Raw genomic sequence first — 24,555 nt, forward strand, 5'->3', positions numbered from 1 at the left:
ATTTTATTTTATTTTGTTAGAATATAAGAAAAAATTATCTAGCTATGGGCAGTGACCTTAAGTTTGTTTACTCTCATTCTTTTCTTCAATTATTCAGTTTCTCTCTTTTCTAAACTAGTCTAATATAATTCTTATTTAGCCTAAAAAAAATTGACAATCCATTAAATGAATGTGCAATTTTGTTGATACAATATAAGGGTATATTCCAATAAAGTATAATTTAGACTGGCACAGTATAAAAATTTTACAAACCACTTCTGCAAGACTTGCTCCTTCCCTTAATCCTTGGCGATCAATTTCCTTGACCTTCCTTGCAAATGGCAGAGCATCAGGATCAATATTGTCACGCGCCTCTGTGATGAGGCCCTATTTTCACACAAAAAAATAATCAGTAGTTTGACAAAATATAAATGCAAAGTGTACCAGCATCTGTAACTCCCTAATGAGTCAAGATACATGCCAGCATTACAAGAAGGTCTAACAGTCCCAGTAAGGTTTTGAATTTGACCAAGGTACTAGAAATTACACTAATGAAAATCAGTAATCGATATTTTTGAATTGTGATCAGGGCATTCTAATTAGCAGAGTTTGCTGATATGGCAAGTTACTAGATAACATAACAGGCATGGTATTAGCTGGCATAAACAACTTCAATTTTTTACTTCAGGAAGAAAAAAAAAATTCTTCAATTAATGTGATGCCAGTGAGGAATGGAAAATGTTTAAGCTATCATGGCACATCAATTGTCCCAATGGACTAGTTAACAACCAAATGAATTAAATTAAATCCAAATTTGGAAAACCAACCATCATGCTACTTATATTGTTTTATTGCAAGAGCACAAGTATCAATTATTTACACTGTTAGTAAACATATGAAATTGTCAGAGGTGAGTGAATTCAACAAACTTAGGTAATACACAAGTTTAGGAAGGCCCTACTGAGGATAGAAGTGCTAGAAATGAATTCGTAAAAAAAATAAAAAAAATAAATAATAAAAATAAAAATTAAAAAAAAAAAAAGAAGGAAGAAGAAAAGAAAAAAAGAATGAAAACACAAGAAGAACAAGTTAAGTATTATAAATCACAAGAAAAGGACTATAATGATGAGGTTGCATGTTCAAGTTTGAGAGTCACAAGATACTTCAAGTTTTTTTTTCAAACCTTCAGCAGTAAATTATATTTTACAGTCTGTTTTCAAGTTTATTGCATGTTCCAAGAAGAGGACTGTAATGATGAGGTTGCATTTTCAAGTTTAACTTCCTACTAATACGGTCCATATATCAGGTCAACTAAATATGTCTACTTAACATGAAAAGTATTGAAGGATTTATTTACTTGGATGTCAATTTAAGCACCAGAAAAGTAGTGGGTGTAAAGATTTGGATTCTAGTTCCATGGGCAAAGCAGCACAGGAAGCAGAGAGGGAGGGGGGCAAAGTTAAAATTTGCAAGCATGGGTAACATTTAGGCTGGGACAAGGTTTGCTTGGCTCAGCATCAATTAGATATTAACAACTACTAAAAGAAATTAGACAGAAGATTTTCTGGTGACGACAAAGTTAATAAAGTTAATGACATTCTTATAATATCTTATTTCCCCAATTGTTAGGGCACTGCTGGCCTCTTCAGGATACAGTCTCTAAAAATGTTGCTAATAGCACATTTGTGGCCCAAACTTGTAGGACTATGTAATTAAATTCATCAGCTTCCAGTTTCAAGATATGAGATCTATCCTAGCAGTAGAGATAAAATGTGTATGAGTTGGATTTTTGTCTGTAAATTCTAGCTACATGAAAATGAAATCTGATTACTCACTTCGGCATCGACTACCCAGAATTGACTCCCTGCACTATCAAAAGCAGATTCATTATTTCCCAACATCCTTGCCATTGTTTTCCTTGCTGCATTGACAACCCCTATTCCTGCACTGCAACAGCAAAAGATTAAGCAAACAAGCCAAAAATAATGTCTTAGAAGTGTGAATTCATTAATGTCAGTCCAAATGATATAATAGTTTCCTGACCTAATTTCTAAAGCACCAGAATAACAGAAAGCCTTCAAACAAAATAATTAGCAGATTTGCAAGATCAGAGAAAGGTACAAAAGAACCCCATGGTAAAGAAATTCAGGCATAAGAAAAGTTATCCTATAAAAAATTATGAACAGATAAATTACTGCCTAAAATTATTCAAATTACTAAAACCATAAAACCCTAATTCCAACTCAGCCATGATGTTTAGATTTATTTGGTAGCACAACAATGAACAAGGATGATATGCCCACCACAAAACCTGTAATAGGCACTCATTGCTAATGTGGACCAACAAGCAGAAACCAGATTGTATATGGTCTCAGCCCTTAAGACTTACAATACAATTTGACACTAAACTTTCCTCCCATCATTCTTCCATACTAAGGAATCCTCCCCTTCTTGTACTTTTAAGAGATTTGGGGATCATGTGCTCCTCTTAGAACTCGTTTTTTTGCTTAGGAAGCAGTTTGGGGGAAAATCTTAATAGTAGACACGTTAATGAAGAGGGGTTGGTCCATGGTCAATAGGGGTAGCCTTTGTAAAGACAGTGAAGAATCGGCTAATCATATTTTGATTCATTGTGATAAGCCAAGGAAGCTTTGGACTCAGTTGTTAACAATTTTCGGTTTGGTGTGGGTGTTCCCTGCTTCAATGAGAAATCTTCTTCTAGAATGGAAAGTCAAGGGGCTAGGGAAGAAGAGAAGAGCAGTTTGGAGATTGGCTCCAATTTGTCTTTTTTAGTGTATTTGGGAAGAGCGAAATGGAAGGACCTTCTAAGAGGAAGAGTTGTCAGACCAAAGTTTGAAAGATCTCTTTATCCGATCACTAATAGAGTGGTCTCAGCAATTTTTGGAGTTGGATAATCCCTCTTTTCTGAATTTTTTGGGTGCTCCTAATTGTGGCTGGTCTTCTCTCTCTCTCTTTGTCTAGGTCTTTTCTTTCTTTTCTGGTGCCTGGATGGGGTTTTGATGTATACTGCTTGTATACATCAGGTGCACCCCCTATTTTTGGCTTTTCTTATTTCAAATCGCCTTTGTTTATCAAAATAAAAAGATTGTATATGGTGTGCTGACCCTGGGTTCTCACACTCCATAAGCTACAATAATTGCATTGGAAAAACAGTATTTTCTGGCAGCTACAAGAATTCTCTTTCACAACTCTTCTTACTGGAACCTTAACTTCCCAAAAATCATAGGCATACAATCTTTTCCCATGGGATAGCTTGAACCTACATTTTCTTTTTCCTTCTCACAGTCCTGGCATATTTAATTCAAACCACCTTACTCCTTACTGGTAGAGCAAATCATCTTCATTGAAGGTAAGTAAACTACCTCAGCCAACTTCTCCTCTTGCCCTGTATTGAAGATAACTTTATGTATTGCCATTCATATCCACATCATTTCAGCAAAGCTCACTCAGTAAGCCCTGTTTTCAGTTCTATTCAACAAAGTCTTGAATCCCAAGTCCCAACAACTAGGGGTTAGCAACATTAATTCTTTTCTTCAAGCTCTATGCAGAGTCATATCCAAAACATAAACATTTACTCCGTTATGAAAGATCAAATTAAAATGTTCTTGTCTATTAATAGTAATCCTTAGACAAGCACATTATTCACTTTCTAAAAATTTATTAGAGAACATTACATAATTATTAAATGCAAGTTTATTACAAAGATATTGAGTCTAATTTCTGTTGATGAAAACCAATTATCTGAAAATATTCTATAACCATATAAAGAATACGGATGCAGAACTAGGCTTTATTCTTAAGGCAGGATAAGTGTCAAACCTTCCAGCACCAGCAACAACAATCTTTTGCTTTGGAAAGTCAATCATTGGTTTTCCTTGTGCTCTTACAGCTCCTAAAAGACCAGCAATTGCAACTCCTGCAGTTCCCTGTATCATAAGTTGACCTTTTAATCATGCAAGTAGGCAAGGACAATATTTCTCTGAATGCTTCAACTAGAACCATAACAAACATGATGACTTCCTTTACAAACAATTTACACATTTATCTCAATTCAAATGAATGACTCTTAAGCAAACCTTCCCTGATAGTTCAGAACTCGGATAATACAATATAGCATTCTCAAAGCAAAAAGGGGGCAAAGGTGAGCAAGGCCATCACTAGAATGAACTCTAGAGATTCAATCCACAGATAGAAATTGATAGAAAAACCAAAAACATGATAGAAGTACTTGCACTAGGACATGAAAAAATGCAGTCATACTAAAGTTCCTAGGTTGGTTTTGAATGCCTCCTTCAAAAAAAATTTTGGATTTCTATAACATGAGTTATTGCCCTTTGGTTACATACTATCCCAAACATATAATAACAGAAATCAGAAATCAATTAAAATGGAAAATACTCAAACACACCAAATCTGCCCCAGTTATGGAACAAGCATCATACTGTTTCAAGTTTCGACAAATGTGTCAATGGTACATTGGAAAAAGACTATGCATTGCCTCTAAGGCTCAAATATAGTACAGATTGATCCTTTTTTCTTTCTTTCAGCCCATGCTTCTCTCACTGTGATTAATCCCGCAATGCTGCTGCTGCTTCTGTTGCTACCCACCGCAAGGCTACAGTTGTGGGACAGCTCATGTTTCTAGTGCTACTTCAGATATGGCATGCTGACTTGCAAAATTATTGGCTTTGCCTCTTGCACATAGTAATCCATCTTTAGTTTTATACATGCTAATGTTAGGAAGCCTACTTCTAGTACTAGGATGCTTACAAATACTAATTTATTTTATTGATAGGTGCTAACAAATAATAATTTATTTATTGATAATTATTCTTGTTACATGTACCTTTATTAGGTTTTAACAAATTGATGAGAGAGTCCAACTATATTGCATTGTCAGGATACATGCTGTACATCTGACAAAGAAGAGATTGGACTCCTCACTTTTTTCATGGCACAATAATCTCCATGCTGAGCCCCTTCCACAATGATCTATGGTCAGTCTTCCAAAATCATCAAGATTTTTTGTGAATAATTAAGGGTTGCAAATCTACAATTCAACATCACAAGTATCATGCCCTTTTCTCAGCCTCTGTTCCAGCTGAATTTTGGATGGGTTTGTCTTTTCTGCCTTCTATTTCATCCACCATATGTAATTTACTAGCTTTAGTTGTATCTCCTTTCCAACAACTCTATTCTAAAACAATGGTTAGTTTTCAAGTCCATGTCTTTGGTTATGTGTGTTTTTGTGTCCATGTATGGACACTCACATACACACACATCTCTTCTTCTCATCATGTCACCTTCTTTATAAAGCTCAAGCTTATTTTCTTCTCTTCTCCTGCACTTTCCCCTGGAGTTCCTACTGTAAATTCTGACCCCAGACTGCTTCTAATTGATGGTTCAAGCTCATCCTATGGTCCTCCAAAGTGTTCTTATACAATTTTAACCATCAACGAGCCAGAGTCTTACTAGGCCACTGCTGATATCCTTTACACTGCAATGCAGTTTTATGGAGATTATCGCTCTTCCATCCACTCATACCTGATACTTTATTCCCATTCTTGCAGGTAAGGTTTCTATTAATGGCAAAGGGACCAAAATCAAGACCAATGCAGGCAATACTTCATGCATCAGAAAGCTTGTTTGTTGGATATGGTTCAACCGTAAGAGTATGGCATCATTTACGAGGACATCATTGTTTATTTTTCAGTAAATTACCACCATTTGTCAACTTATTGTTATTATTATGGGCTTTTCAGTAAGGAGATCTTCATGCAGCCAAGTCCTGATTTTCCTATCCTGGATTATTTGTTCATTTTGACCATGCTACTTAGGGTTTCAAATAGGCTTCTTGTACTCAGTTGGAGAATTTTAATCAGGCAATTTTGTATTATACTTCTTATGGTGGTGAACATGGTCATTTTATGGTTGGGGATGCATGTCTCGCATTTAGTCCACATGCCTATTTTGAGATGGAAAACCTTGGTTTCTTTGATACATCATATCCACATCTAATCCATACAGGACTATTTCAGATGAATCTCAAATAGAACTCAGTTTCGAGATATTTCTTTTTGTTTTGGATCTAGAGGTTATTGCTATTCCTTGTAGCTTTCAAATTGCACCATGTATTCCTGCTAATGCTTTTCTCATAAACAGTTACAACACAATTCAGCTTTATTTAATGTTTGTCCTGTTTTGAGGTACTTCCACCACCAATTTGTTGATTTCCTTATCCATTTCACCAATATTCAAGTTGACAGAGCATATCTTATGCACTTGGTTAGTCTCATCACTATCCTCACCATCGCACATCAATACAACCATCTTACCCAAAATTTTCTGGTGATCTAGTTGCTCTTCAACTATTTGTGTCCTCTTTAAGTAATCTTAAACCATTCTTGCTCTCATGATTGGTCTAGTAATGTAGCTGGTTAACACTAGCATGGCCCTATTCATCGGCACATAAGAGAAGAGTATATACATGGCAATAAAAGATGTATATATATGGCAAAAGAAAAGAGTACATAGAAGGTATTCAACGGGCACAAAAAGGCAAGGCTACATAAGAGAACACAAAAAACAACTCTCTCTCTCTCTCTCAATCGACAAAATCAATAAAAGGCATCTAGGCTTCCTTTATGTACATCCCCACCCATGCTAAGAGGTTACTCGGGAATAAGCATTCAGCTTTTGATCTAATATCTCATCGTTTTCAAATGCCCATCACTTTCTTTCCTTCCACAAAGCATAAAATATGCAAAACAGAGCAGCCTTCCAAACCTTATTTCATTTTCTCCCTACGAAGGAGTCATGGCAGCTTAAAAAAGATTCTCTAATTGTGGAAGGAAACACTCAAACTACTCCAAATAAAGAGAATAACAACTACCATAGGACCCTCAATTTGACGCAGTTTAGAAGAATGTGATCAATTGATTCCTCTTTAACTTTGCAAAGAAAACATTTATTCAACACCAACCACCCTCCTTTAGAGTTAAATCTAAGGGCTCTTAAGCAAATCTCCTAGGGTCCCCTCCAAAGTGCTTAGTGGCCCCACACCCTCTTCTAGCCTTAACAACTTACCACCCTCATGGCTCACCTCCTCTCCTACCAAACATCGTCCACCAATAGATATAATTCATACATTTGAACATGTAAGGTTTATTGAGTTAAGTCCTATGGTAGGTTGAGCCCATCCCAAACCAAAATCTAATTTGATAACATAGAGGGGAATTTCCTTGTTCCCAAGAGGGACCTACTATACTAAATTAAGAAAATACCCAATTTTCTCTCCTTGGGTTCTCCTTTTGATGTGGACTCCTTAAGGTCCACTTTGTGAAATTACTCTTAAACATTCTTTCAAAAGTGGTTAAGGACAAATATTAGATCCATACTATTAAACAAGCCAATCAATACTCATTTTCTCTCTCTTTTTTTAATTGTTCTTCTACCATATGTGGTGAATACAATGTGTTGTGAAATTAAATAGTGAGAAAAATTAAATTGACCTTCCCTAGTTCTGACAATTACTCCTACTTCCCCTAAGTTCTCAAATTTTCATTGCCCTCTTTGCCCTTCCAAAATTCATATTGTACTCCCCTAAGGTTACCTGTTGACAACAAAACTTTCTGATGTTATGCATGTCCCATGCCATTAGCTAAGCCAGCAAAAGTTCTGATACCAATAAACATTTTTTAGAAATACCTAATACACCCTTGTGATCCCACGTGAAGAACTAGTGAATCCCTATAAACATATCTTTATAAATGTGTATGTGATAAAATTTCATCTCTCAAGAAAAGGAAAATTCATCGATCAGACCCAAGTGGAGGCTTGTATTAACATGTTAAGCAAGTGTCCTTCGTTGTTTCCCATAGGTCATGAAAGGAACAAAGGGACTGCTACTAGCAAAAGAGGATGCCCTATGGAAGCCTTACACTGATGCAAGATGACACCTGATGATCATTAATACAGGTTCTCCTAAATTTCTGAACATGATTTCACTGTTGCAGAAGAAAAATAGATAGAAGGTTCTAAATACAAGATTAGTTTCTATAGAAAAGAAATTACAGTACACCCCAAAATTAATAAGAATCCATTACGAGTAGCAATAAAAGAAATTCACCTGTACATCATCGTTAAACATTCTGTAGGTACTTCTATAACGCTGCAATAACTTAAAGGCCCACTTGCTTTGGAAATCTTCAAACTGCACAGAATCTCCAAGGAACAGTGAGTTGACTATCTGATAGCGGGCATATCTAACAATTTAGCATTACCTGTACAATCACATGTGGCCAACGTGTAAACACAGCCTCCATGAATTCATCAATAACAGCAAGGTACTCATCACCATCAAGACGATGTTCTTGCAATCCCAAATCTGGCACAAAATAATAAATAGATTATCTTGCTTGTTTCTGATTTTGCTTTTCCATTTTTGGAAAACAGATCAATTAGCAGTAGCAAATCAAATGAATCTATCATCTATCTAGTGACACAAAGACAACAAGGAATAATATGATGCATCGAGGATCGGAAGTGCTGAGGCTAGGGAGTCTTACAAAGGAAGATGGTGAGATGTGTGGATATCTATCTATATATATATCTAGGGACACAAAGACAACAAGGAATAATATGATGCATCGAGGATCGGAAGTGCTGAGGCTAGGGAGTCTTACAAAGGAAGATGGTGAGATGTGTGGAAATCCTTTTAGTTACTTATTAAGATCTAGGGGCAGAAAAAAAGGGTAAATTCCTGTTTATTCCAAAGTTCAATTCAAGTTTGTTTTGGAAATCCTAGGATTCCCTAGGTACAATACCAGCAATGAACCTTTAAACAGTCACATTAGCTGCTGCTCCATAATACAGCTTCTACCATATCAACACTATTAGATAATGTACAGTTATTTCAATTATTTACTTTTCCTTTTTTTCTTTATTGTATTGTGGGTCCCACTAACATGTATATATATACCCAAGTCCAATGTGTATTATTAATAATTTTTAATAACAAAAATTAGGGATTTTCCCTTTTCTCTCTTTTCACATGGTATCACAGCCTAGGGAGAAAAAAAAGGAAAAGTAAATAACTGAAATAACTGTACACTATCTAACACTCCCCCTCAAGATGGAGCATATATGTTATATGCACCAAGCTTGTTACAAATGTATTTAATTCTAGGACCTCTAAGAGATTTAGTAAAAATATCTGCTAGTTGATCATTTGAATTAACAAAACTAGTCGTCACACATCCTGATGCGATCTTCTCTCTAATGAAGTGACAGTCAACTTCAATGTGTTTAGTCCTTTCATGGAAGACTGGATTGGATGCAATATGCAAAGAGGCTTGGTTGTCACAAATGAGCTTCATCCATTCATCCTTTCCAAATCTCAACTCTCGAAGAAGATGTTTCAACCATATGAGTTCACATGTTGCCAAAGTCATAGCTCGATACTCGGCTTCAGCACTAGATCTAGCCACTACATCTTGTTTCTTACCCTTCCAATATATTAGGTTACCTCCAATAAAAACACAATACTCAGAAGTGGAATGTCTATCTGTGGGTGAGTCAGCCCAATCTGCATCTGTGTAACCAACAACCTGGGTATGACCTCTGTTCTCGTACAACACACCTTGGCCTGGTGTGTTTTTGATATATCGAAGAATGCAGATTACAGCATCCCAATGGCTATCACATGGTGACTATATGAATTGACTAACAACACTTACAGGAAAAGAAATATCTGGACGAGTAATGGTGAGGTAGTTCAGTTTACCTACAAATCGTCAATATCTCCCAGGATCTCCTAAAGGCTCCCCCTGTCTTGGTATAAGTTTGACATTTGGATTCATGGAAGTGTCTACCGGTTTATAGTCTAACATACCGGTTTCTTCCAAGATGTCTAAAGTATACTTCCTTTTGGAAAGAACTACACCGGAACTGGATTGAGCTATCTCAATCCCCAAGAAATACTTGAGTTTCCCCAAGTCTTTAGTCTGAAAGTGGGTGAAAAGGTGTTGCTTTAGTTTCTGAATACCATTCTGATCACTGCCTGTAATGACGATGTCGTCCATGAAAGGACCAAAGACATTGAAGTTGACTATCACTTCATTAGAGAGAAGATCACATCAGGATGTGTGGCGACTAGTTTTGTCAATTCAATTAATCAACTAGCAGATATTTTTACTAAATCTCTCAGAGGTCCTAGAATTAAATACATTTGTAACAAGCTTGGTGCATATAACATATATGCTCCAGCTTGAGGGGGAGTGTTAGATAGTGTACAGTTATTTCAGTTATTTACTTTTCCTTTTTTTTCTTTATTGTATTATGGGTCCCACTAGCATGTATATATATATATACCCAAGTCCAATGTGTATTATTAATAGTTTTTAATAACAAAAATTAGGGATTCTCCTTTTTCTCTCTTTTCACAAACACATCTACTGACTACTGAATATCCCTTTTCTTTCTAAAGTCCACCATATTGACTCTCAAGGAACTCAACCCTGTCATATTCTTTTTCTTAGTGAACAAAAATCAAGTAACATCTCTCTCTTCTTTTTTATTTACCCTTTTCATAGGATATGACATCTTTTTTCTCCTCCCTAAATCTCCTAATCAGTTTCCAAAGTGGTAAAGAGCTTCTGTGGTTGATCTTACTTGCATGAAACCAAACTAGTTTTCCAATACCCTGACTCATAAACATGGTAGTTTATGCAACTTTGAGTATCATGTGGTTTCTTTGACAGAACATGAATAGCAGTCTCTTTTTTTTTTTTTTTTTGACAAGTAAACAATTAAATAATGACAGTCACTTTTTATATTAGTAAATGATAAATAACAAGAAAAGAGGTTTATTTATTAAAAAGATAATTGAACAATTTGTTGGTGGTGTCTTTTACAACATCTCCAATATAGTGGACAGAGATTCTTACACAAGGGGTCCTTGAGAAGCTTCTCATTGTTTGTTCCAACGTCAATCATGACAGGAAGCACCTATTGAGAAGAAAAAGAAAAAACACACAAAGCATCAACAACTACCCAAGAGAAACTGGAATATAGAAAAACTTGGTGGTACACAACATTTGATCATAGATTAAACCCTACAGATCAAGGAATACAAGAAGACAGAATAAGAAAACTAACAAAGAATGACACCAACTTGCCATAAGAATTTACAGAAGGAAGAGCCAACATGATAATTAGAATTCCATATCCCAGGAGCATATATTCTGCTAAAAGTTATATATAAACATATTCTATCCTAGAGTGAAGAAATGTATTTTGAAAAAGAAAAGAACAAAAACAAAAGACCAACATAATAAAGTGTTATGAAACCCTACTCAACACCCCACCCCCCAACCACATTAAAAGGCAAGATCTAGTAAGAATGGTTTTCCAAAACCTGTCCCACTGAACAGAATAGGACCACATGAATAGCAATTATTGATGAGCAGTAACTGTTAACTTTCTTTTTCACTTATTATTCAAGAAAAATATACGTCTCTTGCCTAACAGTCACTAATTTCTGTTAATATATGCAACCACTAAATACATCTAAAGCCAAATTGCTTGACATTCTTATGCTAGGACAGATTGACATGCACCTACCAATTTTGGATATCAAGATCTCCTTTCCTGCTCATTGAGTGGATGTGGAAATCTATGTAGCCATGAATTAGATACTCCCAAGTGTCAATAAAAGGTATTTTTCAACCATTACAATTAAAAATATTTACATTGAAAGCTGAGGACCATGATACGCTCTGAGATCAATACCAAAGTTCTTCAAAAGAGAACTTATGAGAAAATAATTAAAAGAAACATTTTAGCAAAACTAAACAGAAAATAAACCACATAACATTACCATGGAATCAACCAATTTTTATTAGAATCAGCTTATCCATGAGGAGATCTATATAATATCCTATTGTCATAGTACTTCTTTTTTTTTCAGTATCTACCTGAACTTGAGTCCATTCCACTTTCAGAGTTCACTTCAACTATTGAGAGATGCAAGAAACAGGTTTCACAAAATAAAAACATGCCTACATAATTTGCATTTTAGTACAAGGATTGAAATTTTAGAGGGGCAGTCTAGCCAAAATTCAGAACATGGTTTCTAGTCATATTCATCTAAAATACTTAGATAAGAACAAGTGACATGTAAAGCGGGAAGATACTCTTTGAGGATTTATTCCAGCAGCAGCAACATATAAATCCAGCTTCCCAATTGCAATCCCAATGCCCTGAACTCCAAGATCTCCAAGACCCAATATTCTGCTTCCATCAGTCACAACAATCATATCAACCTAAAATGAAAAATAATTTGTCAATACTTTATAACTTGAGCTGGAAATCATGTTCGTGTATTCTGCAAGACACAAAACCAAAAGATTGCAAACTATATTAGATAAGGCATTTCAATAGACTAGATGCCCAATCAAAGCCAAAAAGCAATGAGAGTAATTAAGTCATTGCACCAAAAATGTCAAAACAATAAAATTAAGGACAAATCACACTCCCTTCCCCTATGTTTGCTTTAACCATACATACAATTTCAAAGATTACACTCCCATCCCTTGAGGTTTGCATTGACCAGATGACCTTCCTTTGTACAAACTTAAGCTAATAAATAGAAAATGATGATATAAGCACTAGAATTTTTAAAAGTGCTCAAATTATCCTTCATCTTCTCAGGAACCTTAATCCACATTTTTCTTCTCAAAATCCTAATCTAACACTAACCCACAAATCAAAGCATAAACCCCTTTAAAACATATCTCTTCCTTCTTTTTCTTTTTCTTTTTCTCCTCTTCTTTTGTTTTTCATTCAATTATAACACAACACAATGACATTTTATTTACCTTTTTGTAAAAGGTTTGCATGCACAACATGCACACTCATTGCTTTAGTTTATTTTATTCATAAAAATGTTGTCATGATTATAGATCTCAATTTCCATAATCTTTTACCTTTTTTTTTAACAAAAACTAAAGATATGTTAATTGCAATAAAAAGTACGTGGGAAGATGAGGGATCTTCCCCACGAATACAAGACACCAATCAAAGTATGACTAAACTCCTCCACCATACAAGGAGAACTATACACAAAGGTTTATTCCATTTAAGGATATGCATAGTTGACGTCTCCTCATTTCTTGACTAATCTCCTCCCATTGTTGTCCAACACTTTTGATTTACAAGCTGAATGCCAACTAAGTTAGATAACATTGAGTTGAATGCCTTTAAAGTTGTTGGTACAAGAGGCTCAAAAAGAGGAATAGAACTGAATTAGATCCCATAACATCTCTTTCATTCTCCACTTTTCCTCAAAGATCTTAACATTTCTCTCTTGCCACACAATCCAAGACACTATGAGACAAGTGATTTGCTAAAGGGTCTTACCTCTTATGGAACTCCCCAAACTCTATATAAAATGGTCACCATGTCACACTACTCTTGAGCAGAACCCAATCCATCCTAGTTAGACTAAATAGCTTGTGCCCAAGCCCCACTATTAACGGGGAATGTATGAAGAAATGGTTGATCCATTCTTCACTCCTCATGCATAGAATGCATTAATCAGAACTAAGTAATTTGTAAGGTCTTCTTAATTATAGCATGTCACTGGCATTTACCTTCTTGGTGCCACTAACCAAGAAAAGGCCTTGACCTTAGATGAGGCTTTTAAAATCCATAAAATTTCGATTGCAGAAAAAAGGAACTGGATTTGATAAACTGGACAAGGCCAAAAAGGATGACTTTACTGAGAATAAACTTGAAAAGAATAAAGACCAAGATCTTATATCTACAACGGATTGAGACAATTGCACAAGAGTGATTGAGGATATGAGTTTTTCAAGATCCTCAAATTCCAAATCAATAAGGTTGTGATGGAAGTTAAGGATCGATGAAAAAGAAAAAGATTTTACTTTCATTTTTTATGAACATTGTTGTGCACACATGCCAGTAACTTCTTTTCTCCCAAAATTTGCTTATTGCAATGAGAAAGGATGTCAGTTGACGGAAGAAAATAAAGATGGTTGCCATGAAGTGGCTAGAAAGGGTATGGGTTGAAGACTTTCCAAAGCTATGAGAATTTAGTCCTTGAGAACAAGGATGACTTTTAGAGGGGAATTTTTTTTCATCTACAATAATGTTGCATGCAGATAAAAGTCATAATCATTTACCCAAAGTGTGAGCAGATTTAATTTAGTGTTATTTTATAAGTTAATTATATAGTTGTTCAAGAAGAAATATGAATGATTTAGGTTTGATTGATCAACTATTTTTTTGGCTAGTTAATTCCCTATCTATTAGGAGATTTTATCTTTTTGTTATTTGGGAGTCAATAAATAAGTCTTCCAAAATGAAATAAAGCATCAAAGAAAAGTTTATTGTTGTTGAGTTTCCAGGGGGAAGTAAACCCTTATCCATCTTTTTCCCTTTTCTTTTAAATTTTTTTTTTTTTATTTCATTAATTTATTAAAATAGTTTTGTTAAAGACTCCTGCCCTAGTTTCACAGAACAAAATACCATTGACAAATACATATAATAAAATAAAAAATTAAAAAATTAAAAACTTGACCAAATAACCTTGAGCCAAGTTAGGCAGTGATAAAATGTAACATACAACCTCAACTCTAAGGAAACTGGAGAGCAAAATCTCAGGAATTAACTTTGATAAAAATAAAAATAAAAAACTCAGTACACTCTGTAAACAAATAGCTATACAGAATAACTAAGCCTTAATTGCAAATATGAAACTCATTGTGGAAAAAAAAGCCTTCTCAAGAGGATCACCAGGTCAAATGTCCCAATGTAGAATATTAGGTATCATACTTAAAAGTGCTAAGAGGTGCAATATTTGGAAAGCACCGTAAAGGACTAACCAAAGTAAAATCGAGTTAAGACTACAGTAAAATCTGATCCTGCTCTAATCTGTAGAATAACAAGTAATATCATATGCCAAAACTGTATAAAGCTTTCTAAGATGAAGAGTTCCATTCCAAAAAATCTAGAATGCACTTTGAACACATAATGCAGAAGGCACTGGCACAGAAATCAACCAGCAACAGCTACTAAAGTTCCATCATTCAAATAAATAATTATCAATCACATCATTTACAAGTAATAATAACCTGCTCAGCTGGCCAATTATAAACCATTGACATCATTTCCCCTCGATCTGCAGCACTAAAATACATTCCCCTTGGTCTTCTGAATAAACCACTATAGTTTTGGCAAACAAGCCCAACAGTTGGAGTATAAACTATAGGTGCATATTCCTCAATGTTGTTAATTAAAACCTGTCAAAGTTAAGAAATAATGTCACTAAATAAAGTGCAATCTATGAATCATTGTGACCCATACGTCAAATTATAAAAAGGGTTTTCAAGAGCCTCTACCAGAATGAAATGCAAATAACAAACTATCATTTAGCTTTTACAAAATTATCAAGTAAAATATAAAAAATCGTGTAATGCAGCTGGAAAAAAAAATGTAATGCTGCTGACAGCATAAGGCAGAGTACTTATTCTCAACACATGCACTATCAAGCAAAATGAGTAGAAGACCAAGAAATAATAAGATCATTACATTGTATGAGAGATCATGATGCAATGCAAATAGAGGTGGTGGCCAGCCTTTGGATTATATTTCTAGCACATGGCTGTAATGCTTGTTAAAAATCAAGTTGATTTTGGAGAAATTAAATGAACTCAATTGAAAACATGATAAAAGAATTTCACCAGGAAAACCATATTTATTGCTATCTTTAAGAAAGGAATTTCACATGTATGAAATCTTGCCTACAAAATGCACATGCCCATCTTAATTGAACAAAAAAAAAAGGGTCTGCAGTTTTTGCTGTATCAACAACCAGGTCTTACTCTAGGAGGAAGAAAAGACAGAATCTATTAACAATCACCCAATGCTTAAAAGTGACCAACAACAATGTACACAGGTATCGTCACAACCATACAGAGGAACCCTTAATTTTCATACAGACTTTGGCAATGAAAGGACACTAAAGAATAATTAAAATACATTCTCAGTCATTTTTAAATAGAAAAGATACCGCTTCTAGATATATATGAAAAATGAATAAATGCTTTATTTAAAAAGGAATACTTTTCTAAAGTGCAAACCCATAGTTGGCTGACCCATGAACCTGATGTTGAACCTAAGGAAATGAGTATGAAACAATGAAGTGATTAACTTCAAATGAGTAAGAGGATTTTGAACTTGATCTTAGAATGTCGAATGTTCAAAACATCAATCATACTATATATTTGGTTCACAGGTTTCTGTTAAACATGCAAAAATCCTTATGGAGAATGCTGTCATGCATCAATCCTCTTCCATACCTTTTTTCCTCTGTTTAGTTACATTAACAGAAAATGAGTAACAAAAGATGGTAGCAGTGACGATGGCAACAAAAGCAAGTGGAGGTGACTGAGCAGTTATGTTGCTTGTTATTATTCATTTATTATTGTTATTTCTGTTCTTCTACTCCATCTTCACAGAAGTGATTCAGCAACAAAAAAACATGGACAAGCAACTGTACACATCTGCAGAAGCTATAGCTTGTTCTTTCTCCCACTTCCGTTTTATTCCTCTCCTTTGTTTTTACCTGCCGTTTTTATCTCTTTCTACCAAAATGGAAGCTCAAAATTCAAACTGGTACTTCACCAGCATAGTTTCCAACCATAGAGAAATCAACTCCAAAGAAGATTAATTAAACTGAAAAGGGTTTTTAATGTTGTTTATATTGATTCTGTCAGGACAAATCTGATCCTTTTGTCTGTTAGTATCTCCGTGTATAGATATTTTACGAAGCAAATGTCTTTTTTAGTAGTATAGGAGAGGTAAATCTCTATCTTTTTCTTTTTTACCAAGAAAGACACCCTATTAAAAGAAATATATTTTGAGTCAAGAGATAGTTCTGAAAATATGGATTTTCCATCTTTTCTTACATCTGGGGAAAGTACAACTAGGGAGCTAATACAAACCCCTCAGATAAATAAGAACATCACAAGGGCTTCACAACACTAAATTGGGGATGGAGATGACTGAATTGGCATGAGTTCCATATGTAGTCAACCATACACACAAAGAGACAGAGAGACATGATAAAGTCTGTAAAGGTTGGGAAGGTTAAGAACTGAGATCTGCAGAAATTTCAGTGAATTTTTAAGGGCGTCCTTCTTCATTTTTCTATCAATAAATGGGCAGCAGCCTGCCACATTACTGAATCATAATTATCACATGATCTACTTGTTGATTAGTGGTAATCATCAACTATTGTGCAAAGTACTATCAAATATTTCATTTTGCAGACTATCTTTGCTTGAGGAAAAAATGCTAAAACTGATTTACAATCAATTATAGGTTATAACTTATAACCATCAGCATAGGGCAAAGGAATAGCATTATTAACTCACCTTATAGTACATTGTCTCATTTCTGTCATGTAACCGGTTAAGTATCCGCCACTTAGCCAAAGCATATGGATCAGAGGGTCCATCTCTTGCATTCACTTCAAGTCTCTTCAGGTCAACCACTGTAAATCAAAAATCATAACAATGATATTAATGGAACATTAAGACACTGTTTTAAAAGGAAAATATCACCTGCACACAAGGAGTATCACACCATTTCTATGTAAGAAACTAAATGGGGATACTATTTGATTACTAATCAAAAAGAACACATTTTAGATGGTAATTTTCATGAGTTTCACATCTTTTGAGTAGTAATTATGTCTAAAATGCTCGATTAACATGTTGTTGCCCTTGCAAGAGTTACTAACAAGTTTTATGAAGTTTTGGAATCATTTCAAGGTATGATTTTGATAAATTGGTGATGAAAGAGATGAATCGAATTGAAGAGAGCAAATAATGTGGATGATGAGGAAGAAGCAATGTAATTGGATCGGGATTTGGAGCTAATTTGAAGGTAGTTAAGGTGGAGTCAAAAGAAGAAAATGCAAGAAATGATCAAAGGGAGCTCAAAAACAAAATATTCCAATTTCGCATGATTGTGCGAAATGGACTAGAGGAGAAAAATCGGTTGCAGTATAAGGAGGATGCCTAAGTTGATTTCGCATGAATATACAAAAATTTCGCACAGTCATGCGAAATGGTCCAAAAAGTTGTTGTTGTTGTTGTTGTTGTTGTTGTTGCTCTGGTATTGATTTCGCACGACCATGAGAAATTGATTCTCTTCACACGAAATGGCTGAGCTCATGCGAAATGATTATTTTGTCGTTAAACTCCATATTGTTGAATGGAGAAGGTTCTAAACGACCTTTTAGATGATGCCAAGTGTCCACTTGACCTTGGCATATAAATAGGAACTTGAATATCTCATTAAAGAGCTTTTAGATACTTTTGATTGGAGAATTTTCTAGATTCTCTCTTAATAGAATTCTCTATTCTCTTTCATTTTCTCACTAGTCAAACATGTCTTGTGCCACCAAATCTCCAAGCATAAGTGGCTAAATTTCGTTTTTCTCGGAGGAAGGAGGATCTAGAGGCAAGATCTATGGTGAATTAGAGAAATGAGCCTTAATTGCAAAGGTAATTTGGTCCAATTGATTGATTAATTTAATTTTGGGGATTTTTTTTTTCAAATTGTCTTGGATGACTACTACAATGCAAATTAGGTAGATTCATTAAATTCTTAAACTTAGATTTATTGAGATTAAATAGTTGCATTGTGTGAATCATTGGAAGATGATTTAAGATGAATTGAATATATGGTTTAAATTGATTTTTTGGATTAGATAATCCAATTTGAAGATAAATTAAATCTAAACCTAAAACTAAATCAAAAATCGGTTTAGATGAGAATTTAGATTTTCAATCTAACTTGATGAAAAATAGATCTCAACATCTATTCACCATATAAATTGTTTTCTAGAAAATCCTAACTCCAAGAGTGTCTTTTCCTTATTAATTTCCTTTTATTTTACATTTTATTGTTCCTCTCAATTTGAATCATTGTTATTTTGAATTTTTATCATGAATTGTCAATCCAATTTCACTTGATCACAATCATTTCTTTTCCCCCCATTCAAGCCTTAATTACCGAAAATAATCCATCCCAGTGGACGACACCTAAGACTGCTATACTACCATAACTTTTGCTAAAAACCCTTTTTGATCGGGCAAGAGTTACTTTAGCATAATTGAATTAGGTTATAAATTTTGTTTTGATGCGATAAACGATGAAAAATCAATCGATCATTGTTCCTGCCATAAACCTTAATTCTTCATTCCCCTTCATAAAGCCTACATGGGGGAAACCCTAACCCACCATTATCTACTTTAAGATGATTGAGCTGTTTTAGACCAAAATGAGTCAGTTTATCTGCTTAAACACAGGCAGAAAATCTGAAGCCTTAGAAGGAACCACCAGAACTTGGCTGACATAGGATTCTCCTAGAATTCCTTTTAAAGAGGAGTCACAGTGAGTTACAAGCAAGACAGACTTTCTGAACGCTAGAGGCTTTAAAATCCCTTTCAGCACTTTTAGGTAGCTGAGCCATATATGCATAAACTATAACTAGAAAAAAGTATAAACAATCAATCCAATTTATTCAATAGAGTGCAAATACTTGGTCTTTTATCGCCTTCAATATCTAGGTCTCCTTAATACTGATATAGTACTATGATATCCCCATTCCTTACTGAGCAGAAAATGTTAGACGAAATGGAAATAATCGATAGACTCCATATACTGCTCATAAACCCTAGACCTAGATTCATTCAGTTAATAGTTTATAGGTTTCTGCATAGCATCTCTGACTAATCATTACCGGAATGTCTGAAAAGCTCATCAAGTTGTATCTGTATTTGGAGGAGGCAACAAAACTTACAACTGGATTTTGTTTGTGTCAAAAAGTTTGAATCTTAAGTCTAAAATGATACAGGCTGAATTGAAAAGCTCTGGGATATACGCACATTAAGCAAATTTGGAGCTCAATGACAATAATTTCAAAGGCATTCTCTGAGCAGAAAAATAATTTCAAAGGCAATCAACAAGTACCTATTGCCTCTTCATGTGAAGAAAAAACTGAATGCTGCCAAGCCATATGTACTGAGTTAGTATATGTGTGTTTGAGAGGGGGAGAAAGACAGAGAACTCACTGAAGCGTTCAATTTGCATTTCAGGGGACATAACTGTTGGCGGGAGAAGTCCACGAAGATCAAGACGATCTCGTTCGGTCATGGAGAATGCCGTTCCCTACATGTCATTATATATGAAGATGAAAAGAAACTCTCCCTAACTTATAAAAGTAAAGCATTATTAGGAAATTCAAAAAACACCAATGTATTAGTTATCATTCCTATTTTGTGGGAAATGATTGTCTATTAAAAGGTGAAAGAGAAACAAGGGGAAGAAAGTACTAGGAGTCCTTTCCGAAAATAGAAGAAGGAAAATGTTAAGAACAGTTTAGTAGCTTAGTTCTTTTTGTACTAGGGGGAATCCTAAGATCTCTCCCAATATCTAGGATTTCCATATTTTCGCTAAATATACCATAGCAATGCAAGTATTTTTAACATTAATAAAGAGGAATTTTTCTGTTTCAACATGGTATCAAAGTCTTCTCTTAGATCAGGGACTTTTTTGGCGGTGGCTGCAGTTTTTTTGAGACTCTGATGGTTTTGTTTCCAGTGGTGACTGCATTTTCTGAGGCTGTGATAGTTCTGTTTTGATGTGATCCATTTGGATTGACTGGTTTTTGTGAGGGGTGCATTAATTTCAATGTGTATTGCCGTGAGCCATGAATTCCATGTTCTGGTGCTTTTTCATGCATTTGGATTGCTCTATGTGCCAAAATCAATGCCAAGTATGGTTTGTGCTGTTGTGTGAGACATGAACTCAGTGTTCTGATACTCTCCCATGTGTTTGGATTACTCAATGTCCTGAAATCAGTGTCAAGTGTTAAAATGACCACTTTTTCCCTTGGCAACAGTGTTAAAGTTCAGTATACATTGTTCCTCATTATCTAGTTGGTGATTATGGCTATAATTGGTGAAAACAAATCTAGAAATTCCATAAACTGCATTGGTGTTCAAGTTACTTCCCTAGAATTGAATTGCCCCCTGATTATCTCTTGTAGGCTAGTGTTGAACAGGTGTATGCTGGAGTGAAAGGAAAGTTGACTCACTTGTTAGAAGATCCTTCTCCACAAGAATCTAAGAGATTTACTGAATGGCAGAAACATGATTTTGCAGTCGTAGCATGGTTGTCAAATAGTATGGAATCCTCGATCAATGTGGAATATCCCTTTATTAGAGAATTTGTATGAGCAAGAAGGTGATCACTTCATATGTTAAGTTTGAGGATCAAGAGGTTGATGTGTTTACTAAAGCACTTTTTTGATAGGCAAGCAAAAATATATTATAAGCAGCAAACAAAACGTGCAACAAAGTACACAAGTTATATACAAAGTACGCCAAGAGGTAAAGCAAAAAAGAAAGGGGGCTTAAAAAACAAAAGTCCCTCGCGAAGTTCCCAACCAATGAATAAAATCTATCATGGTTAGAGGAACCCCCTATATATTCATCCTAATCCATGACACAAGGTTCCCAAGAAAATAGGACTGAAGGGTCTTACATACTAAAAGCACTTGGAAGAAGCATATCTTCTACTTTGTGCACGTTGGGTTGGGTCTTCTAGATATATGGATTGAGGAGAAGTGTGAAAAATAGTTTACTAGATAAATAGAATTGCTTTCAATAATGAGGAGCTTTCGATTCAAAAGCTGAAAATTTCTTTTGTTTGTAGTTTTTAGTCTTGGACTAAGTTGTTTATAAGAGAAGGGTCTTTACCCTCAATCAACTTTTTTTATTGGTCGGGTTCTAGATGAGGGGGGGTGAGGTTTTTTTGTAACCTCTCTTCTCTTTTGTTTTTACCTTTAGGCGCCTATTGTATAATCCATGTATGCTATAGGTTGTCCTTTGGGCACCCTTTTCTCTTTATGTATAATATTGTGTTTTTACCTATCAAAAAAAATAGTTTACTAGCTTAGGTATTTTTGTGCTACAAGGATCCCAATATCTCTGCTAAATAAATTCCTAATATCTAGGATTCTTTATTTTCTTGACATTATACCATTGTGATGCAAATATTTTGAAGGTGAAAAAAAAAGGAATATTTTTCTTTTAAAAAAATTGAAAAAGGAAAAGAATGTGCAAAGATCTAAAATCTAGACAGACTACACTCAAACCCAACATGATGGAGAGTAAAAATTTCCTTTAAACTCCTCAAAAAGTGGGAGTTCCCCTTTTGGACAACAAATCAGCGTCCTCATCCACAGCATGAAAATTGAACTCAACTTGCATGCTAGAATTAGGTGCTCAAATTATCTCTCATGAAACAAACAATCCTACAAGAACTCATGAAACTATAGGATACCTAGTGAATAATAGCAGAAGAGCCCCCTTCAATTTTAAATTTCACCCACCCACAGTCCATTGTCTCACTAGGGCCTTGAAGAAGAGCAAGAAACTCCACCCTTTGAATCCACCCAAATAAACACTAAAGGTACTCCTCATACCAATTTGATCCCCATTCTAAAAAGAACCATCCCTCAAAATTAAATTTCTCCAACCATATCCAATTGGACGATGCCAGTTGGGTACATGTGGAATTGACTGACTGCATATTACAAGCTCTGCCCCAATCCCATAATGCACAATAAGCACTAATGCATATAAAAAGGCAAAAACAAAAGACAAAAAATAAAATAAAAATAAAAATAAAAAGAGGCTAATTTTATCACTTTTGTCCCTTGTGTTTGCAGTTACCTTTAACCATTCTAGAGTTCCTCTCCAACCAGACCAAAGCATCCTAAAGAAGACACAAAACGGCAACACTTTTCACCACATAAGATATAACCATCCTCAAGAATTTTATTTTTTTTTGGGTAATCGAGGAGCCTTCCATGCCGAGCCCTTCGAACTCTCCATGGGAACCCAAACCTCTGGGAGCTGACCAACATGCTCCCACCAACACCAAAATTTTCAAATAAAAAACAGAGCGACTTCAAACCAAATCAATAAATAATACCACTCCCAAATTAGTGTACCGCCAAGTAGCAACCATTAGCAAAGCCTTCAAAGCAATCACAAACAACCAATCTCTCAGCATCCAAGTTTCCGAATTATAATTAACAATCCAGAATCATCAGAAAGAGTGAGCAAACCACGAATCCAATTGATAACGATCACACGACTTCTCAACGACAACCAAAGAGCAAATCAAGCAAAAAGGGACAAAATTGAAGTGCATTGATAGTAGTATTACCTTGTTGAACCAAGGATCGTGAAGAATATCAAGACTCCGCTTATGAACAAGGCTTGGGCGATGGCCTTCGGTTGTAGTGAAAGATCTTCGACCGGAGAGCATCGAATTGGATGATCTGTGCTTGAGGCGCCTTATCAGAGACGAAGGTAGCTTGATCTGGCGACAGAAATTCGACATTTTCTCTGGAGATTGTTGCAGAGGAGATCCAGAGAAAGAAAGAGCGGGGGAGAGAAAGAGAGAGAGCGCAGAGCCTACAAAGTGGAAGTAGTGGTGGAGCTTGCTATAAGAAGAAGAGGCAGCTGGAGACCAGTGAATTTTGACTCAATTTGGTAAAAAAAAAAAAAAAATTAATGGTGATCGCGGGAACTGATGTCGGAGAAAGAAAATGAAAAGTGAATTTAACAACCCTTTTCCAAATGAGAGTGAATGTGGGCGTCAACTACACAATCTAGACCCTTTAAATATTCCAATAATTATATCAAATTATTATCTATATTGAAAAATTTTGGAGAAAAATAGTGGAGATTTTTAAGGAATAAAATAAATAAATACGAAAAATCATAAGCAAAACAAGTTTAAATTTTTAAAAGAATTATATATTTTTTAAAACTTATTTTTTATTTCTTCTTTTATACACAAATATATCATTTTAAAATATATAAAATTTTAAACATTTTTATTTATTTACTTTCCATAATAAACCAAAAAAAGAAAATTTGGAGCCTGTTTTTATAACTGTTGTTCTTATTTTTTATTATTATTTTAAGAATCAATTATATAAACATGTTGAATGATTAAAAATTAAATATGATGTATAAAAATTATTTTTAAAAATATTAAAAACATGTCAAAAAATATTTAAATTTTTAAACAGATTTTTGTTCTATAAAATTCAAAAAACTATTTTTCAATATTATTTTCGAAAATAATTATGAAAATGGCCCTTAGATATATTTATTTATTTACTTTCCATTATAAACAAAAAAAAAAAAAGGGATTTCTTTGTCCTTTTATTTCATTTCTTTGGTCCCATATGATCAACTCAAAAATTCTAATCTCTAATTTTCCTTTTGTCCAAAATAAACTAAAGTAAGTTAATTTCCTCTAATTCTTTTTCAAAAAAACAAAATATAAATAAAATAAAAGAAGAGAAAAGTTAATTAGAATCACTTAGAGGGCCTATTTTAGGCCCAATTTAATTATTTTATTTGAAATTGGTTG

The 24,555-nt window shown here is 34.6% G+C and overlaps 1 protein-coding gene across 1 annotated transcript in view; it reads right to left on the reverse strand.

Moving 5' to 3' along the window:
- LOC100261633 (NAD-dependent malic enzyme 62 kDa isoform, mitochondrial) overlaps positions 1-23,759 on the reverse strand; it is a 49,133-nt gene extending 25,374 nt beyond the window's left edge. The window contains exons 1-11 of the mRNA XM_002265729.5: positions 23,335-23,759; positions 20,169-20,265; positions 17,460-17,578; positions 15,156-15,323; positions 12,195-12,323; positions 10,947-11,007; positions 8,283-8,386; positions 8,129-8,212; positions 3,820-3,926; positions 1,815-1,926; positions 253-366 (exon numbers count right to left, since the gene is read on the reverse strand). Coding sequence (XP_002265765.1) covers positions 253-366; positions 1,815-1,926; positions 3,820-3,926; positions 8,129-8,212; positions 8,283-8,386; positions 10,947-11,007; positions 12,195-12,323; positions 15,156-15,323; positions 17,460-17,578; positions 20,169-20,265; positions 23,335-23,511 — 1,272 coding nt within the window. The 5' untranslated portion in view covers positions 23,512-23,759. The remainder of the gene's footprint in view (positions 1-252; positions 367-1,814; positions 1,927-3,819; positions 3,927-8,128; positions 8,213-8,282; positions 8,387-10,946; positions 11,008-12,194; positions 12,324-15,155; positions 15,324-17,459; positions 17,579-20,168; positions 20,266-23,334) is intronic.
- Between the last annotated feature and the right edge of the window lie 796 nt (positions 23,760-24,555).

Source organism: Vitis vinifera, chromosome 15 (genome assembly GCF_030704535.1).
Source record: "Vitis vinifera cultivar Pinot Noir 40024 chromosome 15, ASM3070453v1".
Lineage (NCBI taxonomy): Eukaryota > Viridiplantae > Streptophyta > Magnoliopsida > Vitales > Vitaceae > Vitis > Vitis vinifera.